The sequence below is a fragment of the Morchella importuna genome, assembly GCF_003444635.1.
Source record: "Morchella importuna strain M04M26 chromosome Unknown Morimp01GS023, whole genome shotgun sequence".
Lineage (NCBI taxonomy): Eukaryota > Fungi > Ascomycota > Pezizomycetes > Pezizales > Morchellaceae > Morchella > Morchella importuna.
Genome location: NW_025763420.1, coordinates 750,408 through 764,798, shown reverse-complemented (window position 1 = coordinate 764,798; position 14,391 = coordinate 750,408). Strand labels below are relative to the sequence as shown.

Below are 14,391 nucleotides of genomic sequence, written 5' to 3'. Positions count from 1 at the left end.
TAAAGTTAATTACTACAGTGGACGGCTTCCCATAAGCAATATATAAAGCGTGTTCTATTGCAATAGTGGATGGTTCTTAGATGATAGAAAGACAAAATCAGGTCTATTGGACGATAGAACGCGCTATGTTGCTTATGGGAAGACTTCCAATGAGTATATTACGTATATATATATATATGCCCCCAGCCTTAAAGGTAACATGACATGAGAAACGCAATAAAAATGGATATCAAAAATCTATAAAGTAAAACCCTTCTAGTTCATCACGGTATCTAGCCTTTTACCGCACAGATTTTAATATCAATCGTGGTTGAAAAAGTTATTCGAGACTTGGCGGTTTTAGTTTTCTCACGATCTTATCTTTAAGGCTGGGGGCACTGTAGAGTACTAAAATCTATGACCTACTACACTCAACTAAGACGTCTCCGCCGTCAACCTGGAGCGAATGAAGGAATTGCTCTCCATCTCTAGCTCTCGCGGTGCCTGGGTCTATTTCCAAAAATCCTCTTGGCGGCGACCTAGGCATGTACATGTAAAGTAGAATGAGTAAACTGAACTAGCTTTAAATTTACCTACTGTAGATATTAGAGTATGCCAAGATTCCAAGCAAAAAGAAAAAAAAAGAAAAAAAAAGAGAAAAAAAAAAGAGGATATCGTACGGTACAGTAAAGGATCGGGTATTGAGTTTCGGCATAATTAAAACAAGTTGCGACTGTACCTACATGTATTCCAGATGTTCTGTCTGTATTAGAGTATTAGTGCAGGCTGTTAACAGTACAGGGGTATCCTACGGCAATCCCCCAGACCCCACATGTCCACGACATCCAAGACATAAACGACTTGCTCAGCAGCGCAGCTACACGCCCCAGCTCCAACCTTAGGAAAACTTCCTATGTTTGCCCCACAAACCTCTAGCTATCCATTGTCTATATAATTTTTCTATTATCGTACGTCAAAGGATCTAACGTTGAAACACGCTGTAGCAGCATCTGCACTAATCACGACCGCAAGTCAGTTTATCGGTTGAAACCCGGCTACTTTGTATACTTTGTGGTGTTCTCTACATCGCCATTGCCCCAGTAGTCATGACTACTGGTTCAGCCAGAGAAGCGGAGGTTGAATCGTTCACCCCACGCGGCGTCCAGTTTGCTACCGAAGTTCATCACCAGGAAAGCCCTATGAATGGGATGGCACGAGCACAGCTATCACAGCTTGATGGCTCTAACTTGGAAGATTCTCAACACGTCCCATATATGCGGTCCCAGTACGATGATCTGGACGGCGAGGAGGACATGATTCCTGGGGATGAGGATGCTGTTTCCCCTATTCGCAACGGCTCGTTCGCGTCCTGGAACACTAGCACCAGGCCTCGGGGAGGAAGTAATTCCCTACCTTACGCTAATAGTGTTGACAATACTGGAAGATTGTCTCCGGAAAGTGTTCCCACTCCCGCTACTCGTCTTCAGCGGCCATCCGGCCCAATACGAACACCATCTAGTACCTATGCTCCTGTACGACATCCAATAGGCCATCTTAACACTCAGTCGCGGAATCGAACGCCTTCTACCAATCCTTCTCGGCGTGGCGACCCTAGTGCTTTATACAAATCACAGGAGAAGGCATATGTCCAACGACTTCGTCAGGACCCTAATAGCGACTATTTCAACTCCTCGTCAAATATATTGACCTATCCTGTTGACCTGGATATGATGGATGACGAGTCACCATCTTCAGAAGTTCATAATTTCGACAATGATATATACGATGGGGACACCTTATTACTATATGGTCACGATGAGATGGAACCCTCGGCAGAAGAGCTTAAAATTCCAGAAAACAGAGAGCGGTTGGAATGGCATTCGATGTTGGCCTCAGTGTTGATGGGAGATGTGGTAAAGCAGGAGAAGAAACGATTAATTGGAAATACCGAGGAGAAGGAGGGCCTAACTATGAAGACGGAGCTTTTTGTTGGGATCCGAGCAAAGATCTGTGGTCGATCAATTCCGGCTCAAAGGAGGATACTTGATGAGGGACGGACCAAAGTGGACGATTTGATAGACAAGATAATACGATTCGAAATCCAGGGCAAAGACAAGACTCAAATGCTCCCACGGGCACAAGTGCAAGATATAATCGAAAAGTGGGAAAAGTGTGAGCAATTATGGCCAACGAGGACTGCTATGATAGAAGAAAAGCCTGCATCCGGATCCCCGGCGTTTGCTGCCAGCTGGGATGCAATTGTTTCCTGGCATAATATCACGGAACTCATTAATACCGAGCTCAAGATCCTTCAAAATTGGGTCGGAAACGATGACCTTGATTTCGGTCGCCAAAATGTTATTTCAACTAGCGATGCTAATGGGATCGATCGGGAGGCTTCATTTCTTGATCGCATCTTGAAGGAGGATAATCTGAAATCGTTGATTGGGGATAGTAATATGCTCATTGGACTGAGCTCTGTCATCGGAAAGGCAAAGAAAACTTTGATAGAGTATGCAGATGCTTTCGAGAAGCGACATCTTCCGCCATATGTCGAAGAACTGCTTGTTCTAATCGGTTTCCCTACGCGGCTCATTGAAGAGGTCATTGGGATGCGTTTGAAATACGCCGAACGGATGAGAGAGCCGGTATCCATGATGACAGATCAGCTAATAATGCAGTTTCAGTCTGTGCTGCAACTGGCAGTGAAGATCAAACAAGAGTATACGGTCATTTCTGAGCCCGAGCCTGGGTGGGACTTGCCACCTTGCATGGATGAAAATTTTGAGCAAGTCGTGCTACAAGGGTTGAGATACTATTTCAAGCTTATAGGTTGGAGGATCGGATCGAACAAGAATACATTTAAAGAAGCCGAAATTCTTGAAACAGAATGGCATTTTTCGAACGAGATTGGTCGTTTTATTGAGGGAGGAGATGTTGAGGTTGCCGAGCAGTTTAGGTGCGCTGCGTTTAGCTCTATCTCACAAATCCAGTTCTGGTTATAATGTCTGACAATCTTTAGTTCTCTAACGAGTAAGCTTTTGAGTCGTTTGATGGGCCATTTCGAGAAAGAGCTTCAAAAACCACCAGAAAACAGGGGCGAGGACATTAGTAAACGCTACAAGCAGACTTTAGACTCGGTCCGCGTTCGCCAGAGAAAGTTATTTCGATTTGCAAGGTGAACTCAATTTTGTGGAATGTGCACTCTACTGAGCTGACTCTATACGTATAGACTACTGAGCCAGCGGTTTGAGAACGCAACAGAATATAGTGTTGAAAGATTCAAGCTAAGAAGACTTGTGGATTCGTTGATTGAGTCAGGCCACTTCTTGGTTTATACAGCGAGTGTTGAGCACGAAGGAGTATATCTAGTGGCCGATCCATCTCTATATGATCGATCTCATCAAATACAGTCCATCCTTCGAACGTGTTTTCACGATGACGTCGTTAGAGACGACCCGTCATGCCCCTATATCTTAGTTATCTATCCCCAGGATGAGCTGCAATGGGATGGCCGCATACTGAGTGTCGATATGAAAGAGCCAATTGTCGATATCAAGCCTGGAAGAATTCGATTGGTCGCCGATGGTTCTCAGGCCAGGCTTGCGAACGCTCGCATCGCTTTCGATCACTCTACGGGCCACAATCTCGACATATTGATAGAACAACGAGCCAACCTTCCCCGAGTTAACCAGGAGTTGATGAAAATCAAAAAGACCACTTACCGGCTCTCCAACACCATTATGGACAGTGTGGAGAAAATTCGACGACAAACCATGGGCCTGGGGTGTCAGGAGCTCATTCAAACTTGTTTTGCATTCGCGACTGAGTTCGGTCAGCGTTCTGTTCTTTACATGGATAACAACCGAAAGGCCATGAACAATCTCAAGCTCACTCGTCTTGCAATCGACTGGGTTAGCTTCATCTGTGATGACTGTGTTGCTTCTAACCGTATGACCTTTCGATGGGCAGTGAAGGCTCTCGAGTTTGCGATGGTCATGACTCGTGGCCAAAACATATTGTCTTTTAGCGAGCCAGAGTACGAAAGATTACGCTCCAAGGTTGGCGGGTGTATGTCACTACTCATCTCGCATTTTGATATCATGGGTGCTCGATCAACGCTTGCCGCCCAGGCCGAAAAACAGCGAATGGAGGTTTTGGCAGGCTCCTTGAAGGGTGTAGACCTTGGAAAAATGATGGAAGATAACGAGGCAGCTGAACGTGTGCGGGGAGAGTGGCTGCGGCAACTCACGGAGATCGATGATGTCCGTAAGAATCTCATGCGTGAACGACAAGCTTTAGGAAGGGTTCTCGATGATAGCAATCAAACGGATAGATCACTAACATCACTTTCGAAATCGTCGTTTTCCAACGTATCCTTACGTTGGCAACAGGGCCAGTTTGTTGGTGGAGGCACATTTGGTACGGTATATGCGGCGATGAATCTGGACTCGGGCTACTTGATGGCCGTAAAGGAAATTCGGCTTCAAGACCCTCAAATGATTCCGCAGATTGCCAACGCAATTCGCGAGGAGATGCAAGTCCTAGAATTATTGGACCACCCAAATATCGTCCAATATTTTGGAATCGAGGTTCATCGTGATAAAGTGTGCCTTTTTATGGAATATTGTTCTGGTGGTTCTCTTGCAGGACTCCTTGAGCACGGCAGGATCGAGGACGAGACAGTTATCATGATCTACGCCCTTCAAATGTTGGAAGGTCTTGCGTATCTACACGAAAATGGGATCATACACCGTGATATCAAGCCCGAAAGTAAGTTATTCTCCAGGTGCAAACCCTTTTCCTAAGTCGATGCTAAGATATGCACGTAGATATTTTGTTGGATCACAACGGCATCATCAAGTATGTTGACTTTGGCGCTGCCAAAGTAATCGCAAGGCAAGGAAAGACTCGAGGAGCAGGGACTGCAGCCTTGAAAACAAAGTTGAACAGCATGACTGGTACACCAATGTACATGTCTCCTGAAGGTAGTTACCCTTGAATATGTTACGTTATCTTCCAGAAATCTCGCTGACCTTCAACAGTTATTACGGGGACCGACAAAGGCCGACATGGCAGTATTGACATATGGTCTCTAGGTTGTGTTGTCCTCGAGATGGCGACTGGCCGTAGACCGTGGGCAAACCTTGACAATGAATGGGCCATCATGTGGAATATTGCTGGCGGTTCAGCGCCTCAACTACCAACCTCGGATCAACTTAGTGAGCCCGGGATTGACTTTCTGAAGAAGTGCTTTGAGAAAGATCCTGCTATTCGGCCATCAGCTGCTGAGCTTCTTCAACATGAATGGGTATGTATTTTGCGCTCTCGCGCTCACTTTTTGGGATTGCAATGACTCACATCACGTGGCTGTAGATTCTTACCATTCGCAACCAAGTGATTGAGCCTTCTACACCAGCCTCAGACACCTCGTCACAAAGCGGCCGATGAAACTTTGAGAGCAAGCCGCTAGAGTTGGTTGGTTTAGGGAGAGGGAGAAGGGGGGAGAAGGGTGGTGGGTGACGGGGCGCCTGTTTCCTTTTCTTTTTTTATGCAACATTTCCATCCATCTTCTTGGCAATACCTTTTATGTCGTTTATAATGTTAGGGCTTGGTGGCAAACGGTAGGGGGTACGGTAAGGGGGTGGGGGCTGCAATATGATATATGTGACCGCAGACCACGTATATAATGACCGAGCTTTTTTTATTACTTTTCTTTTTTCTTTTCAGCCTTCTGTTCTAAGAATCTATCGCACCATATCATCAATGGCATTTTGTTTCTCTCTGTGTTGGTGAGTTGATTCACACACAGAGACGCACACATATACACATACAGGCTTTCTCTTTCTCCATCTCTATCCTCCCTCATCTTTTCGAGTAAAGCAAAGTAAAGTTAACGCAAATCTCAATCTCAAAAGAAAGAAAAGTAAGGGTAAAAATTGAGAGAGAAAGAGAGAGAGAAAATAAAAGGGAAAAAGAACTCTAAATATTAATTTTCTTTTGTCTAATGGATAACACACACGATTATACTCTCTGTCTGTCAGTCCAGTCCAGTCCAGTTCCCCCAGGCTTTTTTCCCCCTTGTTCAGCTCTCTCTCTGTTTAATTCCCCTTTTTCGTCCCGCCGCTTTCCGTCCCTTTTTTTTTACTATACAAAAAAATACATACAGGTCAGGTCAATTCAATTCAGTTCATGTCATGTCATGTCATTTCATTCGTTTCGTTCGTTCATTAAGAGAAAGAAAGAAAGAGAGAGTGCGTGGGTGCGTGGGTGCATGGGTGAGAGAGAGAGAGAGAGATGTATCACGGCTGCTTGGGATCGTTAAAAACAGCGGCGACAATCTCGTCGACGATGGCGTAGATGATTGATGTACTGTGGGCTGTCAGCTCAATAGTAGACGATGTAGTGATGTGGGGTAAGAAAGAAAGAAAGAAAGAAATAGATGCGGTGGACTCACTTCAAACGCTGGTTGTTAAACGCAGCAAAGAGTCTCCGCCCCGCGGCCTGCGCATTAGCTCTTCCCACCACACTCGCAGCCACATCTACGCGCACCACCCGACATCAGCATCACCACCCATCACTCACTCACTCACTCACTCACACCCCGCCCCCTCCCCCCCCCCAAAAAAAAAACATTCCCAGCACCCCGCAAGCACCATATCCAAAAGAGAAAAAAGGAATAGGAAAAAAAACTCACCAGGCAACAACGTCGCCAACATAGCCCCCGCCTGCTCCCTCGTCCTCACCCTCTCCTTCTGCGTCCTCACCTTCCTCTCCACCCCTGGCACCAACGCCTCCCTCAGCATCTTCACATACCCAATAACGCTCTCCTCGCCCGTCACGACCCTGACCTGCTCCCTCGCCTTCCTCTCAATCGTGCCCCCGAGCAGCTGATGCAGCACCACCACGACGGCCCGACCCCTTAGCCACCCGCTGCGCCCGCGGTTGAGCTCAAATACCTCGAGGAAGAGGTCGCAGATGGGCTTCACGAACGGCTCGAGCTCCTTGTCCTCGAAGGCGCTGAGCTCCTTTTCGGCCTCTGCTGCGTCGACGCGTGCTTTGGACGACGACGACGAGGTGTCGGTGGGCAGCGGCGGGAGTGTGCCGAGGACGTCTTCCATCCCGTCGGCGAGCGTGCTGTAGAGGCGGCTGATGATGTCGGTGCCGCTTGTGCCGTTGCCGGCGCGGCGGGAGGAGGGGGAGCCCGGTAGCGCCGGGGCGATGCTTTGTTGGCTGAGGAAGGCGCGGAGCTCGCGGGAGCGGCAGACGTCGGGTATCAGTAACACAGACTAATAATGTTCTTCATCAGCACAACATACTCCCACCCGCAAGAAGGTTAGACAGACCTTGAGGTACTTCTCCAGCGCGACCCTCCGCTTCTCGAGAAAGTCCTTCTGGAGCTTCATGACCACGCGGCGGCGGGGAAAGTCGAGCGCCTTGACCGAGTCGAAGCGCGCGCGCAGGGCCTGGTTGAGCTGGAAGAACTCGCTGTAGCGGCGGGCCACGGCCCATTGGGCCGCCGGCATCTGTTCGCCGCCTTTTCGTTGCACTTCGATTATGTCTGCAAGGGAGTCAATGATCGTTACTGCAGGTTTTTGGTGTAGGCCGGGGGAATTAGGTATGGAGGGGGGGAAGAAGACTATGGATAAGCAGGGAGGAAGAAGAGACTTACACAGTGCGTACTCTTGCCCGTTCTCGTTGCCGACCATGGTGCTTTTGATGCGGATGGTTGATCGTCCCTGTAGACAGACACAACACTATTAGCACCCTCTATCCCCCACCACCACCACCACCAAACAACAAACAGCAAAGGAAAAAAAAAAAACTCACAAACAACCCATTATCACTCTCCTGCACAATATACATCTGCCTCTGCAGCTCCTTCCTCCTCACCTCCCTCTGCAAACTCGCCAGACTCTTCCTCAAAATCCGCAACTCAACCACATTCCCCGTCAGCTCCGCCTTCCTCAGCAGACTCTCCACCACCGCCTCCTGCCCCCCCAACTTGCCAATATCAAAGCTCAGCGCACTGATCGCCTCCGCCAGCCCGAGGTCGCCGGGCGCCGCCTGATGCACCACGCCGTCGTCGTCGTCCTCCTCCTCGCCGCCGGACGGGTCGGACGCATACTCGGGCGCGTCGTCGTCGGGGAACAGCTCGTCCGCAAAGACGGCGTCGCGGGTGCTGCCCCCTACCAGGCCGAGCGAGCTGATGGATGGCGGTTTGGCGTTGGCGGCCTTGGGCTTGGCGGCCTTTGTGGTGGTGGGTTGGGGGGGGGGAGGGGGAGGTCGATGCTGCTGCGCGGGGAGCTGTTGGTGTCGTCGCGGGTGAGGAGGGCGTCGTCGGTGGTGGGGCGCGACTCGATGATGTCGTTGAGCGCGGCCTCCATGGCCTCGACGATGCCGTTCTCGGGCGTGCCGTTGGCGCTGTTGCGGCGGTCTTCGAGGGAGGTGCGGGAGGCGCTGAGTGCGTCCTGGTCCCAGTCATCTAGCTCCGCCCTGGGGCCGTCGAGCGAGTGCCGCGAGGAGCTGAGCGAGTCTTCCATGGTGGTGAGATCGGTGGGCGAGGAAGTGCTAGTGGCAGCGTGCGCGGTATCGGTCCAGCTACTGCTCCGGTGCAGGTCTGTCGTTACCGTTGCCATTGCCGCCGCGGACGCCCCAGCGGCGGCGCCCGCCTCGTCAGAGGCAAGATACTTATAAAACAGGCCGCTCGCGCGAAAGTCCACAAAGTCCTTCTTCTGCATCTCCTCAAACACGCCCGTCTGGGCGCGCAGGATCGCCGCGCGGGCCTTGACATACTGCGCCTGTGTTGCCTTGCTTCCGGCGGCCAGGAACTCGCTGACGGCTGCGCGCGAGCGGTCGCTGATGTGCAGCTCGGGGATGGAGAGGTATGCGTCATGAATCTGGGCGAGGTCGTTGCGGTCGGAGGGGGTCCAGGGGGGGATGGAGGTTGTGGTGGTGGAGACGGACTCGCATTCGGAGTCGCTGGAGGTGATGTCTTCTTCGAGGGGGTTGCGGAGGCCGTCGACTACCAGCCAGAATTGGACGTGGGCGAGGTGCTTTTGGCGGTCCATGTGTTCCTGTAGATAGTAGTAGTTGGGTCAATTAGCTATTTTCCTTCCCCGAGAGTCTAGAGCTCCCCAGAGGAAGCCGTAGAGAGCTGTAAGAGGGGGGGGGGGGGGCTATAGAAAGCTACAGAGAGAGCTGTAGATGTAGGAGTGAATGAGCGCATACCATGAAATACGACAACCCCGCCGAGTCCCTCAACACCTGATCCAGCGTCGCACTCTCCAACCGACTCGGTGCCTTCCTCCCGCCCACAAACGTCTCACTCATACTCCTCAGCGGTCCCCCCGGTCCCCCCCCACCCGCTCCCGCTCCCGCTCCTCCTCCCACCCCTCCCCCGGCCGCCGCCGCCGACAACGACGCAACCTTCTGGTCCACAACCCGCTTGCCCGTCTCCAGGCGCTTGAGATACACCGCCCACCCCTCGTTCCCCTCCACGCGCCCATCGCGCTTCAGCTGCGCGCTGATCTCGTTGCGCAGCCGCCGCGCGTCGCTCAGGTTCGTGCAGAGGCGGATGGAGCGGATGAAGCGCTCGAACGTGCGTTCGTCGTCTTTGGGGCCGAGGCGCACGAACGGTTTTTGCGGCGCCTGTTGTCCGGCCGTTGAGGAGGAGGAGGAGCGCTTGGTTGCGGCGGGAGTGGCGTGCTGGTCGAGTGCGGCGCGGAGCTTGCGCACGGTCTTGCGGTCTTGCAGTGTGGAGCGGCCCTAGACACACACACCTAGCCATTAGCCCGTTCTGCAGAGGAAGCTCAATGGCCAACCTACGATCGCCTCGACAAACTGATTCCAAAAGTCCGGCTCGGCCAGCATAGCCAAGACAGGCGCGAGCACCGCGCCCGCGACCAGCTCCCGCACCAGCACGCGCACGAGCGGCGACGCCAGCTCCTCTTGGGGCAGCAGGTGCGGCAGGACACGCTCGACGAGGCTGCGCAGATGCGCCGTCTGCGCGGCGTGCGTGTCCGAGTTGCGCAGGCCGGCGGCGGGGTGGAGGCGGCCCTCGCGGTACTTTGCGGCGATGGCGAGGTCGAGCTCGGCGCTCTCTGTGAGGTTCTTGTTGAGGTTCTTTCCGCGGACGAGGCGCTCTGCGGCGGTGAAGTCGTGGAGGTGCGCGGTGAGGAGGGGGACGATGCGCGAGACGGTGATGGAGACGAGGTCGAGTGGGGCGAGGCGGGATTGGAGTGTTTGTAGGACGTGGCGGATGGTGCGGTCGAGGTGTGTGGGGAAGGAGGGGTCGGGGGTGATGTTGCGGTACCAGGAGGTGACGAAGGTGCGGAGGATGGTGTCGATGAGGGAGTCGAGCGTGTCGGAGAGGAGGAAGGAGGGTGGGTGCAGGGGTGTGCGGTGGAAGGTGTCGGCGGTGGTGAGGGCGTCGAGGGAAGCGGTCCACTTGGTGGGGTGGGTGAAGGCGAGGGGCTTGATGGTGCGGAGGGCGCTGTCGGGGGGGTGTTGATTGGCGGTGAGGGCCAGCAGAGCCAGCAGGCCGAGGAGGGTGCAGGCGCCGCCGAGCAGGAAGCTCCAGAGGAGGTAGCGGAGTGGGGGGAAGAGGCGTGCGCCGAGGACGAGGAGTAGCGAGAGGGCGAGGAGGGCCGAGAGGAGGCGTGGCGGGGAGCGAGGCATCGAGGGGCCGTTCCTTACATGCGGTGGGAGGGAGGTGTGAGTGGGGAGATAGATCTGGGGGGTAGATCTGGGGGGGGGGATAGATTGAGAAGAAATAGATCAAGAGGAGATAGAAGTGAAGCAGGAGAGAAGTGATAATTACTCTATCTCTCTCTGAGGGGTCCGAATAGACAGCCTCCGACAGAGCCGTTCTGTGAATTTGCTGTGAGTGCTGTGAGTGATTGTCTTTCCTTCTGCTGTGTGGTGGAGAGCACGTGTGGCCCAAGCTTCGTTTTCTTCAAGCTAGCTGGCAACTGTCACGTATTCTGCAGCCCAGCCAAACGGGCGGGGGGGGGCCAATGACAGGTCAGACTGTAGGTACTGTGCCTTTGCCTTGCTGCAGGGCCAATCAAGAGCAATCAGTCAGTCAGTCAATCAAGGAAGAGTACTGTCGTGCCCTGTCCACCATCAGCCAATACCCCGTGAATGACGTGTGTGAGCTGTGTGTGGGGAACCGAGAACCGCACTCTGATCATTGATCCCTGCATCTGGGTTGTTGCACAGAAGTGAAGGGAAGAAGGAATACACTCACACTCACTCACTCAGGCACCCGCTGTCACGCTCACTCGCTTACTGTACAGGGACCCTCGCCCATTCGTTCATCTCACCCACTCGTTCATGGGCCCTCACATCCCCCCCCCCCCCCCTCCCCCACTCACAGACACCAACTCTCACAGGCACATTCATACTCTCACACACTCTCACAGGCACAGGCACACTCACTCGCATACCAACCCTCACAGACACAGGCACAGGCACAGGCACAGGCACAGGCACTCACACACACACACCCCCACACCCGCACTTCTAACAAGGAATCGAATTGGATATACGGCCATGCTATCTAACTAAACTACAGTAGAAAACCCCTATCCGCCCCGCCCCTCCCCTCCCACCACCATTACCCCCCTCCCCCTCACTACTTCTCAAACTCATACCCCCCACCCCACCTCACCCTCTGCCCCATCGCCGCATCCAACAACCAATCCGTCTTCACCACCACCGGTGTCCCTCCCGCGCCCTTCACCATCCTCGCAAACGCCCCCCACAACTTCCGATCCCCCTCCTCATCACTACTCAGCAACACCCACCTCTCCTCCTCCACCTCTTTCCCCTTCCCCTCCGCAGAAACAACCCTCTTCGCCATCCTAAACGCCACACACACCCCCCCATTCGCCTCCACAATCTTGCGGTACGTCTCGAACCCGCCATGCACATTCGGCGCACAATAGATCGTCTGCCCCGCCAGCAGCTTTCCGGCGTTGGCGCGCGCGCGCGACAGCGACTCGGAGAGCACCATGTTCAGCTTCTGCTCGCCGGCGGGGTCGTGCAGCAGGTGTGGCGTGGTGTCGGCGATGGTGGAGCTGGAGAGACAGGCGCTGATCCAGCTTGTTGAGACAATGATTGGCGCGCGTGCGAGCGCGCAGCAGAACTTCTCCGTGCGCACGATGTGTGGTGCGGCGAGATGCGTGCAGACGGCGGGGTCAGCGACGCACTGGATTCCAAGTGCTGCTAGGCCTCTCTGTAGGTAGTCCACCATGGTTAGCCCAGCTCCCCATTGATGTAAGAAACAATGACAGGGGACATACCTTATCGCTCTCCTCCTTCCCCGGATTCTCCACCCAGCCCTTGTACGCCGTCAGCAGCAAAAACACCTTCGGCTTCACCCTCTTCCCCTGTGCCGTTGCCGCTGCAACCTTCACCTTCTTCGCGCCGCCGCTCCTCCCCCCCACCCCTCGCCCTCACTGCCACTATCCGCGCCCATCGACGCCATGTCGCCAAAGCTGCCCGTGCGCCGCTTGCGCCCCGTCCCCATCACCCCGCCCTTCCGCTTCAGCTCCTGCTGGTACTTCATCACATCGGGCATGATTGAGTCGTGCAGCCGTGCCGCCGCCGCCTCCTTCGCCTTGCGCCCGCTCGACGACACCGACTGCGGCGCCTCGATGTCTCTGCTCCACCTTGACGGCGTCGAGACCCTCTGCTGCCGCTGCTGCTGCTGCCGCGGCGGCGGCGGCGGCGCCTCCTCCTTGCGCTCACTGATCGCCAGGCCGCTCGCGCCCCTCACCACCGCGTCCTCCTCCGCCCCGTCCCCATCCCCATCCACACTCATCGCATCCGCCGCCTCCCCATCCCTATCCTCCTCCTCCAGCGCGCCCACATCCACGCCCGTCATGCCCACCACCTCCATCAGGTTCGTCCGCGGCGGCCACATCGCATACCGTCTATTCGCCAGACTCATGACCGTGCCCTTCGCATAGCACTCCTCGAGCCACAGGTGGTTCACCATATTGATATTCCACTCCCTCGCCGCCGTACACTTCTCACTATGCTCCCGCGCCGTCACCAAGTGCGTGTTCTCGGCCTTCATGCTCTTTGTGAACCGCGCGCCGCACGCCTCGACAAGGTTCTCGAGATACAGCCGCGCGTCGCCCCCGTAGTTGCTCACCGTGATGATCATCCCCTGCATCCCCGGCACGCCGCCCGGCGGCAGCGGGAAGTGCAGAAGCCGCCGCAGCGGCGACGCCCATGTGCTGTGCGCAAAGATCCAGTACAGCCATGTGAGGTTCCCAATCTCCAGCCCGCGGCGAAGCGCATATTTGTAGTCTGTCCCCGCGCGGAACTGGCACACCAGTACACTCGCATCTTCCACAGCGCTCACCATAGCGCCTCCGGCGCCCTGGATCACCTCGCCGAGCACGCCGCGCAGGCGGAGTGAGATGTCGAGGTCGGGGGCGAGAAAGACTGATTTTCCGTCGAACGCGGAGAAGGATGGGCGCGGGGTGGGCGGGTCCTCGGAGGCGCCGTCGAGAGGCGGGGGGCGGCGGTCGTGTGAGTAGGTGAGGTCGGGCCCCTGCGGGAGGGGGATGGGGGCTGATGAGGGGACGCGGGTGATTTCGGGGTCCGGGAGGAGGTAGGGGTCCTCTGGGATGCGGCGGGCGAGCTTGAGGCAGTCGTCGAACCAGTGGGGGAGGACGATCTTGACGTTGAGGTTCTTGCGAAGGGCTTGTCTGCATTTGTCCTACATCTCTCGCACTGTACATTAGCACTCCTCGCCCCAAAACATGTACCATAAAGCACCGCATCCTACAAAAAGAACATACATTATCCATATTCAACGCCACCACATGCGTCGTAAACCTCGTCAAGTGCCCCGTATACTGCCCCCCCATCGCCACCACCCCACCACAAATCGCCTCCTTATCGCCCTCCGGCAGTTCCGCGACCGTCGCCATGACGCCCGAGAAGAAGAAGCGCGGGTCGGGATTGTACGGCCGCACATGGACCATCCTCCCTTTATCCAGCGAGGCTGTGACCCACGCGGGGGTGACGACGGGGATCATGAACCGCTCTGCCTCGGTGTAGCCCGGGAAGTCGACGGTGGTGCTGACGATGTGCGTTACGCTTGCGAGGTCGATGCGGATGTGCGAGTCGAGTGGGGTGGCGGGGGTGGCGCCGGAGGTCGTGAGGAGTTTGGTGGTCTGCGGTAGATGTCAGTTGGGGAAGAGGGCTGGGGGCAGAGAGGGAGGGGATGGGAGAGGGAGGGGACGTACGGAGGCGGCGAGAGAGGGGGGGAGGGTATCGGAGGGGACGAGGTGGAAGACGACGTCGGCGAAGATGGGGGGGGGCGTTTGCGGGTCGGGGTCTGTGGTGGCCGTGGTTGTGGCGGCGGGGGCGGGGGTCTCCATGTTGGCT

At 55.0% G+C, this 14,391-nt stretch overlaps 3 protein-coding genes across 3 annotated transcripts; 1 reads left to right on the top strand and 2 right to left on the bottom strand.

Moving 5' to 3' along the window:
* Nucleotides 1-1,085: 1,085 nt before the first annotated feature.
* LAJ45_07413 (uncharacterized protein) lies at nucleotides 1,086-5,430 on the top strand (the record flags this gene model as incomplete). The annotated part of the gene is made up of 6 exons (XM_046116971.1): nucleotides 1,086-2,938; nucleotides 3,002-3,157; nucleotides 3,212-4,752; nucleotides 4,812-4,967; nucleotides 5,025-5,290; nucleotides 5,356-5,430. 6 exons carry the CDS (start codon nucleotides 1,086-1,088, stop codon nucleotides 5,428-5,430), a joined length of 4,047 nt encoding a protein of 1,348 aa, XP_045970006.1.
* An 851-nt stretch (nucleotides 5,431-6,281) lies between these two features.
* Nucleotides 6,282-10,659, bottom strand: LAJ45_07412 (uncharacterized protein; the record flags this gene model as incomplete). Its single annotated transcript, XM_046116970.1, has 9 exons — nucleotides 6,282-6,351; nucleotides 6,437-6,521; nucleotides 6,677-7,268; nucleotides 7,326-7,540; nucleotides 7,652-7,718; nucleotides 7,810-8,185; nucleotides 8,338-9,056; nucleotides 9,211-9,747; nucleotides 9,808-10,659. 9 exons carry the CDS (start codon nucleotides 10,657-10,659, stop codon nucleotides 6,282-6,284), a joined length of 3,513 nt encoding a protein of 1,170 aa, XP_045970005.1.
* A 958-nt stretch (nucleotides 10,660-11,617) lies between these two features.
* Nucleotides 11,618-14,384, bottom strand: LAJ45_07411 (uncharacterized protein; the record flags this gene model as incomplete). Its single annotated transcript, XM_046116969.1, has 5 exons — nucleotides 11,618-12,220; nucleotides 12,288-12,388; nucleotides 12,445-13,717; nucleotides 13,800-14,177; nucleotides 14,250-14,384. The coding sequence occupies 5 exons, from the start codon at nucleotides 14,382-14,384 to the stop codon at nucleotides 11,618-11,620; spliced, it is 2,490 nt and encodes an 829-aa protein (XP_045970004.1).
* Between the last annotated feature and the right edge of the window lie 7 nt (nucleotides 14,385-14,391).